Below are 18,358 nucleotides of genomic sequence, written 5' to 3'. Positions count from 1 at the left end.
ACTTTATCTGACGACGACAACAGCCCGTGTGCCACACGTGCAAAAATTTGAACTGACAGCAGCTAGCCACCGTTTTACAGCTTCGACAACAGCATCTCGGTCTAATAGAACTGTTCACTACACAGTTTGTCATTTGTCAGCTCAGTGTGACTGAAGTCGGAAGCTGCTAAATTGGTACTGATCAGTGGATGTAGTAGGTTAGCCCAGCCAAATTTGACAAGTTCCGTGCTTGCAAAAGTGGCACTGGCCCCAGCGATATCACGTTACAATTGGAAGTTTGTCTTATTATCTGGTGTGGTGCTGAAAATTTGAACTAGTCATTGTAGTCCTGCAGTGTTCTATGTTGACACTTCCCGTAGGCACTAAGACATCTGAAAGAAATGCCCCTTCGTGTCCCAGAAGATTGTGAACATTACTTTGCCAGCAGACAACTATCTTTAGAACTTTTTCCTTGTCGGATAAATAGCAGCTAACCAAACCACGGACACTCTTTCAGATTGTAGCTCGTAGTGATGACAGCACGTCTCATCTCTGGTGACGATGTTCAGAATATAGCTCCTTCAACATTATATCGGGCTGGCAGGTCGTGACAAATTTTCATTTGACGAGTTCGTTGGCCTCTTGTAAGCATATGCGGGATTCATCTCGCACACAGTTTGCAGTAACTAAGGTTGCATAACATCTCGTTTGAGACATTACAAGTGACATTAAGCTGTGTATACAATTTTTCGGTCATCGTGGACGAGTTGGCCGAAATGGCAGCCATTCTTAGCGAGTGGGATCGACTGCAGTCTAGTTTATCGTGCATTTCCTTTTTGTCACTACTAGAACACTGTACCCTCTGTCCCGTGTTACTAGGGACTGTTTGTTAAGCAGTGATGAATTCAATGACAAACCTCTGATTTTTATGCACCTGGATGTCAAAAACTATTATGGAAGATTTCCTTGCTGATGCTGTCTATAGCTGGGCAACAAAACCAACAGGAAATTAACAGGAAGATTAAAAAATTAGTTCTACACAAGCATAATTTGGCTCTGGCACTCAGTCTTTACAAAAGTAGGAAATAACCCTTGTAGTAGCAGTAGTAGTAGTTGGAGTAGTAGGTGTTCAGTCTGAAGGGTGGTTTGATACAGCTCTCTATGCTAGTCTGTCCTGTGCAAATCTTTTCCTCTCTTCATAACTACTGTGACATGTTGCCATTTAAACATACATATTTGACATATGACCATTTAGACAGATATACTGTACTTTAGGCTCACTCTCCCTCTGTAATTAATCCCCTGCTCCACAAACATCCCTCATTTTAGTTGAGTTGTATGATAAAGCTCATTTTGCACTGATTCACTTGTGGATCTACGTCTAATGCCCTGCAGTATGGCATATAATGGTGAGTGTAGTCCACCCTGATAGGTGCGTGTGCCCCTCTCCCCCTCCCCTCCCACCACACGCCCAAGAACTCACACATTGTGGAACATGCTTGTTTTTCATTTCAAATAATAAAAATACTTTTGATTCATTAAATATACTTGCAATTTGTTTTTCAACTAGGCCGATATGTACTGGGGCTCATGAAACAAAAACCACCATATTTTTACAACTTCGTTAATCACTAAGGTACAGGAATCAGTATTGTAAATGGAATTACAGTGATTTTTTTCCCATCAGAACAGCTGATTTCTATTGGGGTAGATTCAGTGGTATAACTCCTTTATGGCTCTTACAAGAAATTACAAATGCATCAGATACATGGAAACTCTGAATTTTATGCCGTTGTTGCGGCTGTTTGAATGTTCCACACGTATGGATGTTTATGCTACTCTCTGCAGAAACTGAGATTGCCAAGATGATTTATATGTGGGATATACTCCACTCTTTGACAGATAGTTGAGAGGAGTAAACCTCTACATTATTTGAACTGCTGTTAATGAACTACATTGCTAAGAAACAACTAGACCATAAAAAGTGTGTCGTGATTCCAAGTTAGGAACTACTTCACAAAGCCTGTTTTTGTATTTATGTGAAGTTCCTTCCTGCTGTGTGAATATGTAGTGTGCAGATGTATTAATTGTTAAACACATTGTAATAGTTCTCAGAATTGGACAAAAGCTTTTGGATCCTTAAGAATTTGCTCGGTTTATGTTCACAGAAATCCTTGCCCCACCAATTCTGTCGAACCAGTGGACGAACTCAGTGTAGTCGGGTACCTTGACGAACCGGATGTGGCGTCCATCTTTGAAGCCTCGGGTGAGTGCTGTCTGACTTTTTTGTGTTAGTTTTGAGTATTTAGCATTCAAAATTATCTTTTTATTTCTCTCTCTCTCTCATTCTTTTCAATTACATTTAATATTGCACCTGCAATTCTCTTGTACAGTATTCTCACAGGTGAACAATTGCTGTCGTGCATTGTTAAGCTACTTCGTTTGTCACTCTGAAATAAAGGTGTACATTATGATTGTGTGCTGTGTATCAAACATTTGATCTCTTCCTTATGCAGCTACTTGAAAATTGATTACACTTCTCAATGAAGTAGCCGTGATAGCTGGTATTTTTCTGTCCACATTCACTTCGATACATACAGAACCTGTACTACCATTTACTTTGCCATCATGTGTTGCTCAGACATTATGTTTCATTGTTCTGATTTCCCTTGCCACAGTAGTTAACGTGAATATGTCCTTTTTGAGTTTACAGTAATTCTGAAAAATGTACAGACACAGTTTTATTGACAAATGTTCTCATTCGTCGGTAATCTCTTTTAGTCTCCAATGTCTTAACAGCCATTGTATCACCGCTGTTAACTCCTTTCTTCTTAAATACGGATGTCCTGTGAGGGTCTATTGATAAAATTTTTTCGACGCATTCCCACAGGCCATTTTTACGTCCACCAAGCGTGCGCACTGTGGTCGCAAGGTGTGACACGCTCCGAGGACCTGGTGTTCCGCAACGTGGCGTCGGCCGTGGTGCAGGCGGCCAACCGCCGCTGTTCGCACTGCGGCCACTTCGGGGCGAGTGTCGTGTGCAGGGTCGCCAACTGCGGGCGGGCACTCCACTTCCCTTGCAGTGCCGCATCCGGTGCGTTCCAGGAGTGCAAGTCCGTCACAGTGGTCTGCAGCCTCCACTTGGATCAGGTCCCCTTACTCTGTAAGTCTGCTGCAGTACTCTTCTCCGGTACAAACTTATCGGTACTGACAATTTAAGTAGTCGAAGGGCAGTGTGTGCTATTACGTGTGTCGAAATCGCCCTTCCGACTGCCCGCAGTGTCCGGAGAGGGGGCGTGCGTGAGCTGCTTCGGGCTGGGCGACGTCGCGAACCTGGTGATGTGCACGGCGTGCGGACAGCACTGGCACGGCTTGTGCCTGTCGATGGCGCTGCTGCCCGGAGTGCGCGCCGGCTGGCAGTGCCTGGGGTGCCGTGTCTGTCAGGTGTGCCGGCAGCCGGGCGAGGAGGAGTCCAAGATGATCGTCTGCGAGTCCTGCGACAAGGGCTACCACCAGACCTGTCTGCGGCCCGTCGTTACTACCGTCCCCAAGTACGGTTGGAAGTGCAAGGTGCGTAAGTGCCCCGTAAATGACGGTGACCTGTCACTACGTCCTCACGTGTGGCGTCACTCGTTACGTGGGTGGCATCGGCAGGGTTTTTGTTTTGTACTCTCCAGTTAAAGATATTGATCGTACGTTTTCGTTACAGTGTATCGCCCAGTTCTTGTCAACAGTGGCTCGGACCGTCTTGTTTACTATACTGGTTTTGATCAAGTAGCGATGTTGACCCGTTAATGAAGGAGTACGGGCGGGGACATACTAGATCTTTGTTGATCTGTTGTAAATTGCAAGTTCTGTTGAGAATCGTGACAAAGTTGTTGTTCTTTTTTTACTGAACACATAATTTTAAAAATGGAAGATACGGTGGGAGACTGATTTCCAGCACGGCCTCGTGTCTACGTGCGTTGGAAGGTGACATTTGGAAGAACTGAACCTTGATCCTCCGTGGAAGATGCATTTTCTCCTGTAGTTACCTACAAATATAGTTACACGACATTGCTTAGGGTGCTCAAACAGTATTCTAAAAGAAAAGTGTCTGGGGAAAATTTCACGATTTGTGTTTCTCGACAGTTGGACAGTAATAGATGAAAGAAAGGTTTGGACAGCCACAGGTTTTTGTGCAATACTAGGCAGTTGTGAGCCTGTGCTAGAGAAACAGTGTGAATCTAGTCATCAGATTGCTCGATCTCCGATACAGAGTATTAAGTGAAAGTTAAAGTGTGACAAAGTGCCAGATTACAAATACAAATAGCACAATCTTAGGATAATTATCTGTCAGATATCACTTCTTTCACCTCTGGTAGTTTTGTGGATGTGTAAAATTCCAATTTGCAGCACGTTTCGGAATCCCCGTTAAACTGTCAGCCCCCGTATAAATGACTCGATAAGTTTGTTCAGAGGTCAGTGGAAGGCAACAGCGTACTGTTTCCGACAGGTCTCTGCCTAGTAAAGCACTGTGGTGTCGAAAACAATCTTTGGATTGTTGATTGCTTTACTTTTAACATTAAAGTCACTCAAATGGTGTGGCAATTTATGTTTTCCCAGGAAAATCAGGGAATTCTGCATTTTTACCATAGCATTAAAATTCATTTTTATTGAGTTTTATAAATTACAAGTTTTAAAATACTAAATATTTCAAAGTATGTTAATTACACGAATATTATTTCATATAAATTGTTGATGTTTAAAAACTGCAGTTAAACTATTCCTTATGCCCCCCCCCCTCCCCCCCCACCCCCGCCCCCAAGATTGAGTAGCCACCCTGCTCAGAGCATCGTCCATAATTAGGGGTGGGTGACCCGAAACACTCAAAAATATTACTCGATAAAGAGAACTGTGGACCTGGCCTCAGTGGCACGTGCGCCTAGGTACAGTGGCAGTGTGTGCCATTAGCTCACAGAAAGTGTATTCCCCGATCAGTGGGCAGCTCAGCTGTCAAGGTCTCTCGACACTTCTCGATCGAGTGAACGAGAAAATAGCAAAACTGTCAGCGGGGAAGCGTCGTCAGATGCCTGCAGAATTGCCCTCGCGAATGAAGAGAGGTCAGACACACGGTACTGTCGTTAGTAGAATTTGAGTACTTACTGAAAGGAGGAGAGCTACGTTTTTAGAAATAATTGTGGAAGAGTAAATTTTCTGTGCTAAGTTTTATTGTTTATTTGGCATTTGCAAAAATTTGTCCTGTGCGATTTGCAATTTTTTATGCCTGTTACCTCAAGTAGGTACCGAGTCAATTGCTACTCTCACTCGTGTTTAACGTGTAACGTTTTGCTCCCCCGGCAGTGCTGCCGCGTGTGCTCGGACTGCGGGTCACGCACGCCGGGTGCCGGCCACTCGTCGCGCTGGCACGCCCACTACACGGTGTGCGACTCCTGCTACCAGCAGCGCAACAAAGGCTTCTGTTGCCCACTGTGCCGACGCGCATACCGCGCGGCAGCCTACCGTGGGATGGTGCCGTGCAGTCTCTGCAGAAAGTGAGCCACATTATTATTATTATTATTATTATTATTATTGTTATTGTTATTGTTATTATTATTATTATTATTATTATTATTATTATTATTATCATCATCATCATCATCATCATCATCATCATCATCATCATCATCATCATCATCATCATCATCATCATCATCATCATGATTATCACCACCACCTTCGTCATCATCATTGTCCTCAGAAGAAGAAGAAGAAGAAGAAGAAGAAGAGTCACATGCTTTGCACTACTTATATTGTAATTGTGATTCTCGAGTTTCTCCCGTTGTATTTGATAATCAAAATATCCACGGGTATGCTGCCAGTCTACAGTGTCCAATGGGCACAATATTTCAGCGATCATACATGTCGCCATCATTAGGTGAACTGACGGACTGAGCTCCTGTGAACGTGTCGGCACGGAGATCCGTACGCTATGGTTGCTCAGAGGGATCTGGGTTTGGTCGCGGCGGCAGATGATTTAAATACCCTCCGCCTGCGGCGTGCTCACTCCGCCGTCCGCGCCCTGGGCCACGGTCGCGCCGTGGAACAGATTGCGACGGCGTCTGAGGTGACGTCGGTGTGATGGCTCTGTCCGCCGTGGTCGTCACAACTATACGTTTGCTCGATTTACTCTTAATTAACCCAATCGCTGGTTCCCAAGCCTTGCTAAGATTATAGTCGCAGTCACGGCTTATGAGGTTGTCATTGGTGCGAATTTCGATGGCCTCTCTGACAACACTGTCCCAGTATCTCGACGTCTGTACCAGAATCCCCGTGCGTTCATACTCCATAGCGTGATTTTCCGACAAACAATGTTCAACGACCGCCGACTTGCTTGGATACATCAGTCGAGTGTGCCTCTGGTGTTCACGGCATCGTCTGACCAATATACGACTTGCCACATTGACACGGAATCTGGTACACGCCGGCCTTCATCAAACCGAGGTCATCTTTGGTGCTCCCCACCAGTGCACGAGTTTTATTCGGAGGACAAAACACAGTTCCGACCCGGTGTTTCTTCAAAATGCGGGCGATTTTCCTCGAGAGTGCGCCTGTATATGGAATAAACGCAATGCCTACCTCATCCCTCGTGATTTGATTATATTGTTATTAATTAAAAAGAAATAACTCTCCAAAAGGTTAAACACTTTACAATTATGGCTCTGAGTCGAGTTGTCCAATAATTATACTACTCTTATTGTCACGATCTCTATTGTGGACCAGTCGTGAGCACTTCTGATTGGGATCTGGTGGTGTTCCTCAGATTTCACGTGTCTCTATATTCGTAAAGTGGCTCGTTCCTCTAAGTCGGCAGTGGATCTAGTTTAACTGTAGCGAAATAGCCGTCTCTGAGCTGTGCCAATATCGAGGACGTGGAACGTCTCATTCCACGAATGACACATTACACCTCAGTGTGACAACTTTTTCGTTAAAATTTTTTAAATAGGACCTATTCTTCTTGTTTGTAAGTCAGATTCCCATCGTGTCAGATAATTTTACATTTGTTGTGAAGTATCCTCGAGTGCCACTGGGGTTATACTTTGCCGAACTCCGTCATTTTCTGCCAGTATAGTTGTGCCGAAAAGAGCACGACATCTTCTAGAAAGCGGAACTGTGGGGAAATGTGCAGAGGGTAGTCTTCACAATCGGAGGTAAGATTAATACGAGGTTTCTACTCTCTACATTTTTTGTGTGTTTGCGATTGTTATTTTTAAAGGGAGTGTCGGCAAGAGATCGCTCTCTCTTTGCAGGTAACTGCTCCTCACTAGTTAAAGTCGTACAACAATCTTTATTCGATAGAACTGCAGCGGTAATGGCTGAAACCTGTTATCACCTGTTATTACCTGTTATTGGCTAATGCTCATCAGTTTGTCATAAGAGTTACTTCTGAATTTTTAATTTTGCCTACATATAAAAGTATCCACCCAGTTTATTCGTACCATTTTACGTAAAGAACTGACACATTTTTTCATTCGCCCAGCACAGATGGGGGTGCAGATGGGACTGTGACACACACAAAATATTGTCACGTAGAAGAAGGTGTAAGTAGATGAATGACGAACACTAACTTCACTTAACAAAAGTGTATTCAGCACTTGCACATACAAGAGCGCAGAGTGAACTGCCTCCGGCCAGAACACATTCGGTAATTATACAGTTACAGAACATTCCAGTACAATGATTCTTGACATTTGTGGATACTTCCAGTATGTACTCGAACCGAATGTAGAAATTAAAATCTTGCAGTTCAGGTGAGTTTTGAACTCACGACCCTCCGTGCAACAGTTTAGTATCATAACCACTACACCACGGTGAATGTGCTACTCAGCTTCTTCTCCCTCTTTAAGAGAACAGCGTCTCGGTGTTACGTCCTGGTCCGGGAACGAGTCATCGGTCCTGCGTACTCCGACTCCCGATGACTGATGCTTGCCCTGGCAGTGATCTTAGAACTTCTTTTGCCTCTACGCTCTTTGTCACCTTTCCGCCTGTTGCCTGTCGCTGGGGCTTCGGATTCACCCTGGGTGGCAGGATCCTTGTAGGGCTTCATTCAAAGGACGTAGACCTTACCTCTGATCTTTCGTCGTCTCGCGTCGGGGTCGAAATCTTCGACATCGTAAGTAACATCAGACAACTGTGTTACACCTTATAAGGTCCAAAGTAGGACCTGAGGAGCTTCTCTGAGAGACCAACCTTCTGAAGATGAGTGAAGATTCAGACGAGGTCACCAGGCCGGTAGACAACAGGGCAGTGGCTCGCGTCATACCTTCGGCAATCGTTTTCTTGAGCCTGCAGCATGCAGAGTCGAGCTAACTGAAGAGCCTGGCCAATGTAGTCGTCGTCCACGTCATCGGGATGTAACGGAAACACCGTGTCCGTCGTCGTAGTCGCCTCACGCCCGTGCACCAGGAAAAATGGCGTACATCCTGTGGTGTCTTGTTTGGCAGTGTTGTAGGCAAATGTCATGAAAGATAGCACCTTATCCCAGTTGTTCTGCTCAACATTGACGAACATTGATAGCATGTCGGCCAAGGTCTTATTAAGGCATTCAGTAAGCCCGTTAGTTTGCTGATGGTAGGCATTCGTCATGTGATGAGCACTGTTGCACTGACGGCTTATCTCTGTGACAAGATTCGATTGAAAAACTTTCCCTCGATTCGTAATTAATGACCTTGGGGCACCGAGTTTTAATACAATGTCTTCCACAATGAATTTGGCTACCCCGGATGCTTCGGCTGTTTTCACAGCTTTTGTAATTGCATAGTGTGTCAGATAATCAGTGCAAACAACAATCCATCTATTGCCACTAGCAGACATTGGAAATTGTGCGAAGAGGTTATTCCCAACACGCTGGAAAGGCGTTTCTGCTGGTGGAATTGGTATGAGTCGACCAAGTGGTTTCTGAGGAACTGCCTTTCTTCACTGGCACTCTCTACAGTGTGACACATAGTGACGGACACTCCTAAATAAACCTGGCCAGAAAAATCTCTCGCGGATCCTATCATGTATTTCTTAATAAATCCTAAATGTCTGGCCTCAGGTGTGTCATGGAATTTATGTAGAACATCTAAGTGCATGTGTTTAGGAATCACTGGTAGCCACCTCTTTCCAAACGGATCAAAGTTTTTCTTGCAAAGTAATCCACTAACTACCTTAAATTGTCCTTTCACTTCCTCTTGACTGATTTAAGACAAGCATAGTTTGAGATATCTTGGCGTCCTTCTTCTGCTCAGCAGAGATATCCTGGAGTGCAGCGAGACAGTCACTATCTTCATCACTGACTTGATGGTCTTGCACAGGGTTTCTTGAGAGACAGTTGGTATCGTGGTGTTTTCTTCCACTTTTGTACACTACGGTAATATCATATTCTTGAAGACGTAGTGCCCACCTGGCGAGTCGCCCTGTTGGATCCTTAAGACCTGTCAACCAAACAAGTGAATGATGGTCTGTAACAACTGTGAATGGCCTTCCATAGAGGTACTGTCGAAATTTGCACACGGCCCACATCACAGCTTGACATGCTCTTTCTGTAGTCGAGTAGTTTCTCTCGGCTTTTGTAAGTGTCGTAGAAGCATAGGCTGTAACCTTCTCTTTTCCATCCAAAATTTGCACCAGAACAGCCCCGATCCCATACCCACTGGCATCTGTGTGTAGTTCTGTAGGCGCTCTCTCATAATACAGACCAAGTACAGGGTCAGTCGTCAGAGCTTTTCGCAGCACGTCGAAAGAGCACCACCCCAGATAAATTTAGCATTGACTTTTAACAACTCTTGGAGCGGCCAGGCTTTGATGCACAAGTCTTTGATAAAATGACAGTAATAAGAACATAATCCGAGGAAGCTTCTCAGATCTCTAATACTTTTAGGAATAGGAAATTCCATTATAGATCTCACCTTTTGTGGGTCTGGCCACACACCTTCGTTTGACACAAGTGTCCAAGTATTTTGATTTCTTTTGCTCCAAAGAGACACTTTCTTGGATTAAGTTTCAGTCCGCCTTGTTGGAGACGTTTAAGAACGGCCCTCAGTCTTTTTACTTGTTCATCAAATGTCTCTGAGAATGCTATAATGTCATCTAAATATCAAAGACACACGGTCCACTTCAGGTGACTTACAAGATTACCCATCATCTGTTCAAAAGTTGCTGGTGCATTACACAAACCAAACGGCATTACCTTAAACTCATACAGGCTCTCTGGGCTGATGAATGCAGTTTTCTCACGATCAGCTCTCGTCTACTTCAATTTGCCAGTATCTCGAGTGCAGACCCAGGCGAAGTTACGTTCCTACAGTGGTGTATGAGGAACCTGTTTGGGCACTGAGGAAGACTTGACGTCTGGAGGACCCAGGATAACCGACCAGTATGTTTCCATTGAGGACGACCGGGACACGTGGTGCACTATTGTCGAGAAAGGCGGTGGATATTTGACGGTGCCCGCGCCAGAAGACAGCAGACCGATCTTAGCCGACGCCAACTCTGGGATGACGAAGATGAACAAGAAGATGTCGGTGCAGGACGAAGTAGGTCACCATCGCCGCAAGCTAGCTGCTGGAGAGGACGCTCCCCAACGTGCCGATCGAGGTCTCCGTCACCGTTTTGAAGCTCGAGCCGATCACCTAGCCGTCGCAACCTGGAAAACTAAAGGATGCGACCTTCCTCGGAGCTGAGACCGGCCAAAAAGAAAAACCCTACGCCGTCGAACACTATAAAAATGATAGGAAACTATGTCGATATCTTCACGGATGGCCGACTGGCCCGAGCTCTCGTGGATTCTGGAGCATCATATTCAGTCATTTCGGAGAAGTACCGTCGCCCGGTGCAGAAAACTGTATTCGTCGACAACAGAACATCTCTGCTGAATGTGGCTAATGGGAAATATGTAAAACCTACAGGAAGATGTGTCATTCGTGTGGGTATAAGTGGCCATACACAGCCCTTAGAATTCATCGTCTTACAAGAGTGTAGTCATGACGTCATTCTCGGATGGGACTTTTTGAAAGCTTCTCAGCAATTATAGATTGTGGTCGCTTGAAGATTATGCTACACGAGATGAGATACTGTGGACAGGAAGATGCGCATCCGAGTGTGTGGAGGCTGTGTGTGCTGGATGAAGTGATCATTCCTGCAGTCTGCGCTAGAAAGGTAACTGGCACGTGTCATGCCGTGCAACCCGTGGACCGTGACTGTGCTGCTCAGCTTCTTCTGCAACAATGTGGACACAGCCTTCTAGGGGAAGCATATTCAAAACTACACACTGCAAAAAAAGAAAATAAAGCCCTCTTGCTACATTTACAGACATTAAAATAATATAACTAGCTTTGTTATGGATATCAAATAAAGGAAAATCTAGGGTTTAATAATGACAATATTATGTAAAGGATAGAGTGCTAATCACCATATAGTGCTGAGTCGCAGACAGGCACAACAAAAAGACTACTAAACACTAAAGCTTAGGCCTTCTTCTGGACACACACACACACACACACACACACACACACACACACACACACATATACATGAGACCACTGTCTCTGGCTGCTGGGGCCAGACTCTTAAGCTGCATTTGCATGAATGTGTACATATATGTTGTCTATTTCAGAAGAAGATCTAAGTTCATGTTTTAGTAATCTTTATTGTACCTGTCTGAAACTCAACATTTTCCTTACAGGTATATTAGGTGTGACAAAAGTGGAAAGAGGCAGCTTAGCCTGTGTTATTGAACAACTATTTTTTGTGTCACATTGGTGCGTGAAGTTTTTTGGCTTCGAATTATACTCGATGCCAGTACGAAATTTTATAAAAATTGATTGCCTGTGCAACAGTGGGCAAGCAGCTCAGAAGAATATATGTGTGGAGGAGGTAGGGACTGGGAAATAGTCCTCCCCCGCTATCTCTCTTCTGCCCTGCAACAGCCCAGGGATGGGATCACGGGTCATCTAAAAAATACTGCGTTACCAGTGTTCTCGATTGTCAGTCTTGTTGTGTCATTGTTAACTGATTATGGCCTCAGTTTCTTCTGTTTTTTATTTACAACTGCGGTGCTAAAGAGGAAAACTGTAGTGAAATGTGAATGTACGTATCAGAACCACATTAAAAGCAAGAAATGGGTAAGAAAACCCTTCTATTGGATATGTTTTAAGCGAATAAAATGAAATGTGCATTGTAAAGGAAAAAAAAGGTTAACCAATGCTCTGAAGAAGCGAGACAATGTAATATATTTACATCGGCCAGACCTCTTCGTGATAATCATAGCTACAATTTTCAGGTTGTCGCGTCATGAAAATGTTTCTAGATCAGCGCGCACTATCCCATGTAGACCACATTGCTGGAGTCACAGTCACATACGTGTTACGTGCGTTCTTCTCAGCCGCAGACAGTAGAGGTGTGTTCCCGCACCGTGCCGAAAGGCAAATACGGCAGGTCTGTTGCGAAGACCGACAGAAAACTACACTTAGAAGTATTTTCTTCAGAGCAGAAATATTTTGCTCAGAGCAGAAATAAATGCAGACATTTGGGCAGTACAAATTTAGTAGCTACACAGATTTTCAGAATCTGTCTTACTCGTTTTGTCAGATCTCGTACAAAATATTTTACGGTGGAGTGCAAGAACCCTTCTGTAGTGAACTGGACTGAGCTGATTTATTCTGACGAAACTTTCCAGAGCGTGAGTACACGGTTAGAGATGTACTGATATGCTGTGACAACTAATTCCTATTGGAAGCGGTCTCATTTATTTTCTGTCGTACTTTGTACCTAGCAAGTTTGTAGTTATTCATCTTTTATCTTTTCTGTTGTAAACAGCTAAAACTTTTAAAACACTTAAAGAGCAAATGTACTTTTAAGTATGGTAAAAAAATTAAAAAATTGCGAAAACAATAAACTTTTCTCTAGATTTAGATAATAATGATACGTGCCTGTTGTAAGTTATTTTCATTGTTCTGATATTGCTGAATTTTTAGTTTTCAAGAATTGTGACATAAAAACATGTTTATAAAAATATATTACTTAATAGTCTGATGTCTGTAATCGTAAATGAAACTTCTATGTATAGGGTATTACATCATAGTATTTAAGCTCAGCCTTCACTAATTAATTATTTTTTTTGTATTCTCTTGCAACTGTCCTGTGTAGCAGGAGTACCTGCTACGTACTGAGCATTATCAATTTTCAGAAAACTACCAAATATTGATAGGTCCTTTGTATTTCATTGCAACTACAAAATGTTACAGGGTGTACAACTTTGCGTCCGCCATTTGGCGACAGCGGTAAGTAGCAGTTGAAAGAAACAGATCGCAGACGTCAGGCAGTTAGCTTGGACCTCAGTCAACATAACCTCATTGAAACATTAGTCGATTTTTGTTTGCATCATAAAGTTGTTCTCGATTGAAAATCTCAGTTTACGAGCCTAATTAACGTCATTTGTGGGAGTTGTTACTGTTCTGTTTCACCTTGAGGAAAACAGTAGCTGAGTCTCATCGAATGCTTTTAAGTACGTAGGGTAAGGACACTATTAGTGAAAGAACGTGTCGTGAGTGGTTTCAACGCTTCAAGAATGGTGATTTTAACGTCGTAGACTAGCGTAGTGGTGGTGGAAGAGAGAATGTTTTCGAAGATGCGGAAGTGGAGACATTGCTGAGTGAAGACTCGCATCAAACTCGAGAAGATTATTGAAAACGTCTCAAGGCTATGGGCATGGGTCACGTGTGAGCTGTAAGCGAGAGACGTTGAACGGTGTTTGTGAACAGTTGCTTCAGAGGCAAAAACGGAAGGGATTTCTGCATCACATCGTGACCGGGGACGAAAAATGGGTTCGTTACGATAACCGTAAATGCAAAAAATTATGGGGATATCCCGGCCATGCTTCCATGTCAACTGCCAGACAGAATATTCACACCTCCAAGATCGTGCTCTGCATTTGGTGGGGCCAGCTTGGCGTCGTGTACTGTGAGGTGTTAAAACCGAGTGAAACAATCACAGGAGCTCGTTATCGAGCGCAGTTAATGCGTTTGAGCAGAGCATTAAAAGACAAATGGCCGCAGTACAGCTAGAGGCACGATAAAGTGATTTTGCAGCATGACAACGCTCGACTCCACATTGCAAAAGAGGTGAAAACGTACTTCGAACCGTTAAAATGAGAAGCCCTACCCAACCCACTGTATTCTCCAGACATTGCTCCCTCTGAGTATCACCTTTTTAGATTAATGGCACTTGGCCTGGCTGACCAGCACTTCCGATCTTATGAAGAAGTCACAAATTGGATCGATTCATGGATCGCTTCAAAATGTGAACAATTTTTTTGACGCAGGATTCGTACACTGCCCAAAAGATGGGAGAAATTAGGGGCCAGCAATGGAAAATACTTTGAGTGATACATGTGTAACCAATTTGTTTCATTAAAGCCTCAAATGTTGGGGGAAAAAATGGTGGAAGCAAGGTTGTGTATACCTTGTAGTTGAACCACATGCATAGTTGGGAGTTTCTTTAAAGTAATAAATTGAACACAGAAATTGAAAATTTATTTTGCCAAAATAATCAAGTCCTTAGTACCCACATATTATTGCTTCTTCTTCCTGTTCTTCTTCTTCTTCTTCTTGATTTCTAAGGAACTGAAAAGATCCTCTGCCAATCGCACATGTTGCCCTAAGTACTTCTGTTTTAATTTCATTTAGCCACGTACTGTGGGCCTCCCCCTTTGATCTTTTACCAAATGACTTCTCCCCAAATATTCTTAAAACCACTTGATTCTTTTTCATTCTCATCAAGTGCTGTACTCATCGAAGTCTTTTGAAATTTAGAAAAAGAATTGATTCTGTTTACAAATGTCGACTAAATAATAACAGTGTATCGCACAGATAAGTGTATCGCACAGTCAACAGAAAGAAAAGATGTTTTAATTACAAATTTAAGGTCATAAGGGATAAGAATGGCAGTATGATTATTCAGCCAAGCAAAATTTTACCAACAAATGAGGAATATTTAAACCATCTACTGAATTGTTCTGATCCAGAATCACCAATTACAAACTCCAATAATGACCAAATTCCAGAATCCTGGTATGGTGAGGTAGTGGGAAGATAGACACCTAAAAAAGAACAAGGCTGAGATACTAAAGTATGGAGGATAAACACTGCATAGATGTTTGTTTCACCTGATACAGGTAATCTGGAAAACTGAGACTATACTAACAGAATGGAAAGAATGACTAATAGTCATGGCATGAGAGAGAGAGAGAGAGACTTCAGAAACTCCAGGGGAATATAGTCAGTAGTCAGTTAACACAGTCTGTAAAATTATGATTGAGGATTTTTAAACTGTAATGGCTCTCGCTTTGCCGGGCTCGGCTTAACAAACACGGGCCAAAGGCTTCGGGGCTCGTGACAACTGAGCTGCGAAATGAGAACACTAATGGGGCATGTGTGAAGAAAAGCTGGAGGGAGTGCCTTCTGTGCTTGCCCCTCCAGCCATCAATTTTCCTGCTCTCTAGTATAGTCCAAAGTTTCATACCTTTCAATAATCGATACCTTAGCCAGTTACTTTTCAGTGCTCATTATGCAGTATAATTAACTATGTACAGTACAGGGCTAAGTGAGAAAGTAGGAAGGCTACGAACCCAAACGTTTATGATTCGGTCCTTGATGGGTCTGACGATTTTTTCAAACACTTACCATTTGCTTCAAATCTGGCAGTGATTTGTACACTGGACAGCCGAAACATTATGACCACTGCCCACTGTGAGGTCGTATGCTGCCTGGTGGTATTGCGGGCTCATGACGTGCTACAAAAAGGTCCTAAGTGCAGCAGAGACAGATGAGGGGTCACTAGTGAATATATGGGCTACAATGGAGAAATCCACTGAGCGACTTTGTCAAAGGACAGATTATTGTTATGCAAAGCCTACGAATGAGTGTATCGAACACGGTGAAGCTGGTCGAATGTTCACATAAAGAGGTAGGAGGACAGAGAATGTATGACTAGGTGGTAAGGGGTCGGATGTCCACGACTCTTCACAGAACATTGGGTTTGGAGGCTTATCTGCTCTGTAAAGTATGCTAGGTGGTGGTGTGTGGCATCTCTGTTGAAAGAGCGCAATGCTGATGCACACAAGTGTTTTGGAGCACACCGTTCATTGTACATTGTCGAACGTGGAGCTCCGCATCAGACACCCCTACACGTTCACGTGTTGACCCAGCGACTTCATCAATTACTATTGCAGTGGGCACGGGACCGTCGGGATTCGACTGTCGATCGATGGAAACCTGTCGGCTGTTTGGGTGAATCACATTTTTGCTATACTAGGTCATATGTCGTCTCCACAAATGCCACCATTGAGGAAATGGCAGCTCGAAATGTGCAGTGCACTGGTGAAATCAGTATTATGCTACGGGAAACATTCTGATTCGTTTGCACGGGACCTGTGGTAGTAATTGAAGACACACTGACACCTGCAAACTACGGTGGTGTCATCTTTCAGCAGTATAATTGTACTCGTCTCGGAGTCAGAACCGTGTTACGGTTTTTTGAGGAGCATTATAGTGGACTCACGTCGATGTCTCAGTGACCAAATTCACCCGATGTAAATCCTGCAGTACCCGTCGGGGTTACTATTGCGTATTCAAATCGGCGGCCCGTTACTTGTGGGACTCAGATGACCTGTGTGTAGACATCTAATGCCACAAACCTACCAACAAACTGTTGTATCCATTATACACAGAATCCGTGATGTATTTTGTTTCAAAGACAGGAAAAACAGCTATTAAACAGGTGGTCGTAGTGATTTGGGCCGTCAGTGTATATGTGAAAAATGCCAACTTGCACTGTAGTTAGGGCTTTACATTACAGTTTACAGTCTGTTTATGACTGATTGATAGACTCAGGTTGGAGGAAGGTGAGGATGTATCACTCTGCCCAGGAAGGCTCTATGAATTTCAGACTCAGAATGGCTTTAGTTCAGCCTTATACTAAGTAATGAGAAAATTAAAAATAGAGAAATATAATTTTCAGGCCATTTTAGGTGTGTTCTGCTATATCCTTAATAGAAATAATAAACTGAGTAGTTAGCTACAAAATAAGTGACACGTCACATTGCCCTCTAGGCTCAAAACAGTACATTTATGCTCGCAGGTTTGTACACGGAACGTGTGACGCCGAGGCTGACCTCGTAACGTACCAGCAGAGGAAAGAGAGCCAGCCGGACTACGAGTACGTCTGCCCCATCTGCAAGAGCCTTACTCAGCCTGGTCGCACCCTGCTGCCCAAAGCTCGCAAAGACAGTAAGTAAACCCCAGTCTCAAACGTAATGCACATCTTGAGTTCCTGCATAATGTTATGGTTATTTAATTATTTGATTCAGAGGTGCAAGTCTGAGGCTTCTGTTTGTGTCAGGTTATTTTGCTGCTACATTACCAACAAGAATGTTGCATTTCATTTGTTTATATTATGTTAACAGATCAATAAATATATGGAGGAGCATCAGAAAGTAGTGTACAATAATTTTTTTCTCCTCCGGAATTGCAGCGGGAATGTTGAAATTTGACAACGATACAGTTCAACGTTTGCACTTCAGAAGGTATTTTGCTTTCGTGTGCAGCTCTAGTGAGAGAAGCCTGACCTGAGAAACAAACGTGGTGCCGTGGTACCATCTGCAGCTTGTGAAGAGCAGTGATCTGTAGTTCGATATTTGTGGGCTGTAGTGTATAAACTGAGTGAAACTCACAGGGACGTGTATGAGGGTGACTGTGTGGACTGTAGTAACGTCTCCAGGTGATGTGCACTCTTCTGAAAGGTCTGTGTTAATCTTAGTGATTTGTCAAGGTCCTGGCAGCTGGTAACAGCTGTAACGCTGCAGAATGTCGGAGTCACTGAGGCAGCAATTTCCAACGACCGGCACGTGCAGATGTGAACCTTACCGCAACAGTTCGACATTACCTACAGTGCGGTGAACGGTACTGTTCGTGAGAAGTTGAAATTTCGTAAAGTTAGTGCTCCCCCGACAGCAACAGAGGCCGGCAAATGATGGCGAGATCCGATCACTCGGCACATTACGCCACAGGAGAGCACAACTTTCTGAAAGGAATCGTCACTTGTGACGAGTCGTGGGCGTACTGCTACACATCCGAAACTGGGTAGTCCTTTGTGGAGTCTAAACGTGCTTGTTTCCCAGTACAAAAAAAATTCAAAGTGATCCAGTGTGCTAGGAAAGTGCTCATGACAGTGTTCTGGGATATGCACGGTGTGTTATTGGTGGACTTTCCTGAACATGGGATCACTTTGAATGCTGCAGCTTACATTAAAACTTCAGTTAAGATGAAATGTGTCCCGTTCCTCGTGACAAGTGCCACAACAT

At 43.6% G+C, this 18,358-nt stretch overlaps 1 protein-coding gene across 1 annotated transcript in view; it reads left to right on the top strand.

Moving 5' to 3' along the window:
* LOC126428342 (histone-lysine N-methyltransferase 2C-like) overlaps window positions 1-18,358 on the top strand; it is a 440,767-nt gene that overhangs the window by 33,179 nt on the left and 389,230 nt on the right. The window contains exons 6-10 of the mRNA XM_050090275.1: window positions 2,148-2,245; window positions 2,870-3,142; window positions 3,260-3,549; window positions 5,323-5,513; window positions 17,137-17,285. Coding sequence (XP_049946232.1) covers window positions 2,148-2,245; window positions 2,870-3,142; window positions 3,260-3,549; window positions 5,323-5,513; window positions 17,137-17,285 — 1,001 coding nt within the window. The remainder of the gene's footprint in view (window positions 1-2,147; window positions 2,246-2,869; window positions 3,143-3,259; window positions 3,550-5,322; window positions 5,514-17,136; window positions 17,286-18,358) is intronic.

Source organism: Schistocerca serialis, chromosome 12, assembly GCF_023864345.2.
Source record: "Schistocerca serialis cubense isolate TAMUIC-IGC-003099 chromosome 12, iqSchSeri2.2, whole genome shotgun sequence".
NCBI lineage: Eukaryota > Metazoa > Arthropoda > Insecta > Orthoptera > Acrididae > Schistocerca > Schistocerca serialis.
Note: the sequence above shows the minus strand (reverse complement) of the source record. Positions and strands in the feature narration are given on the sequence as shown.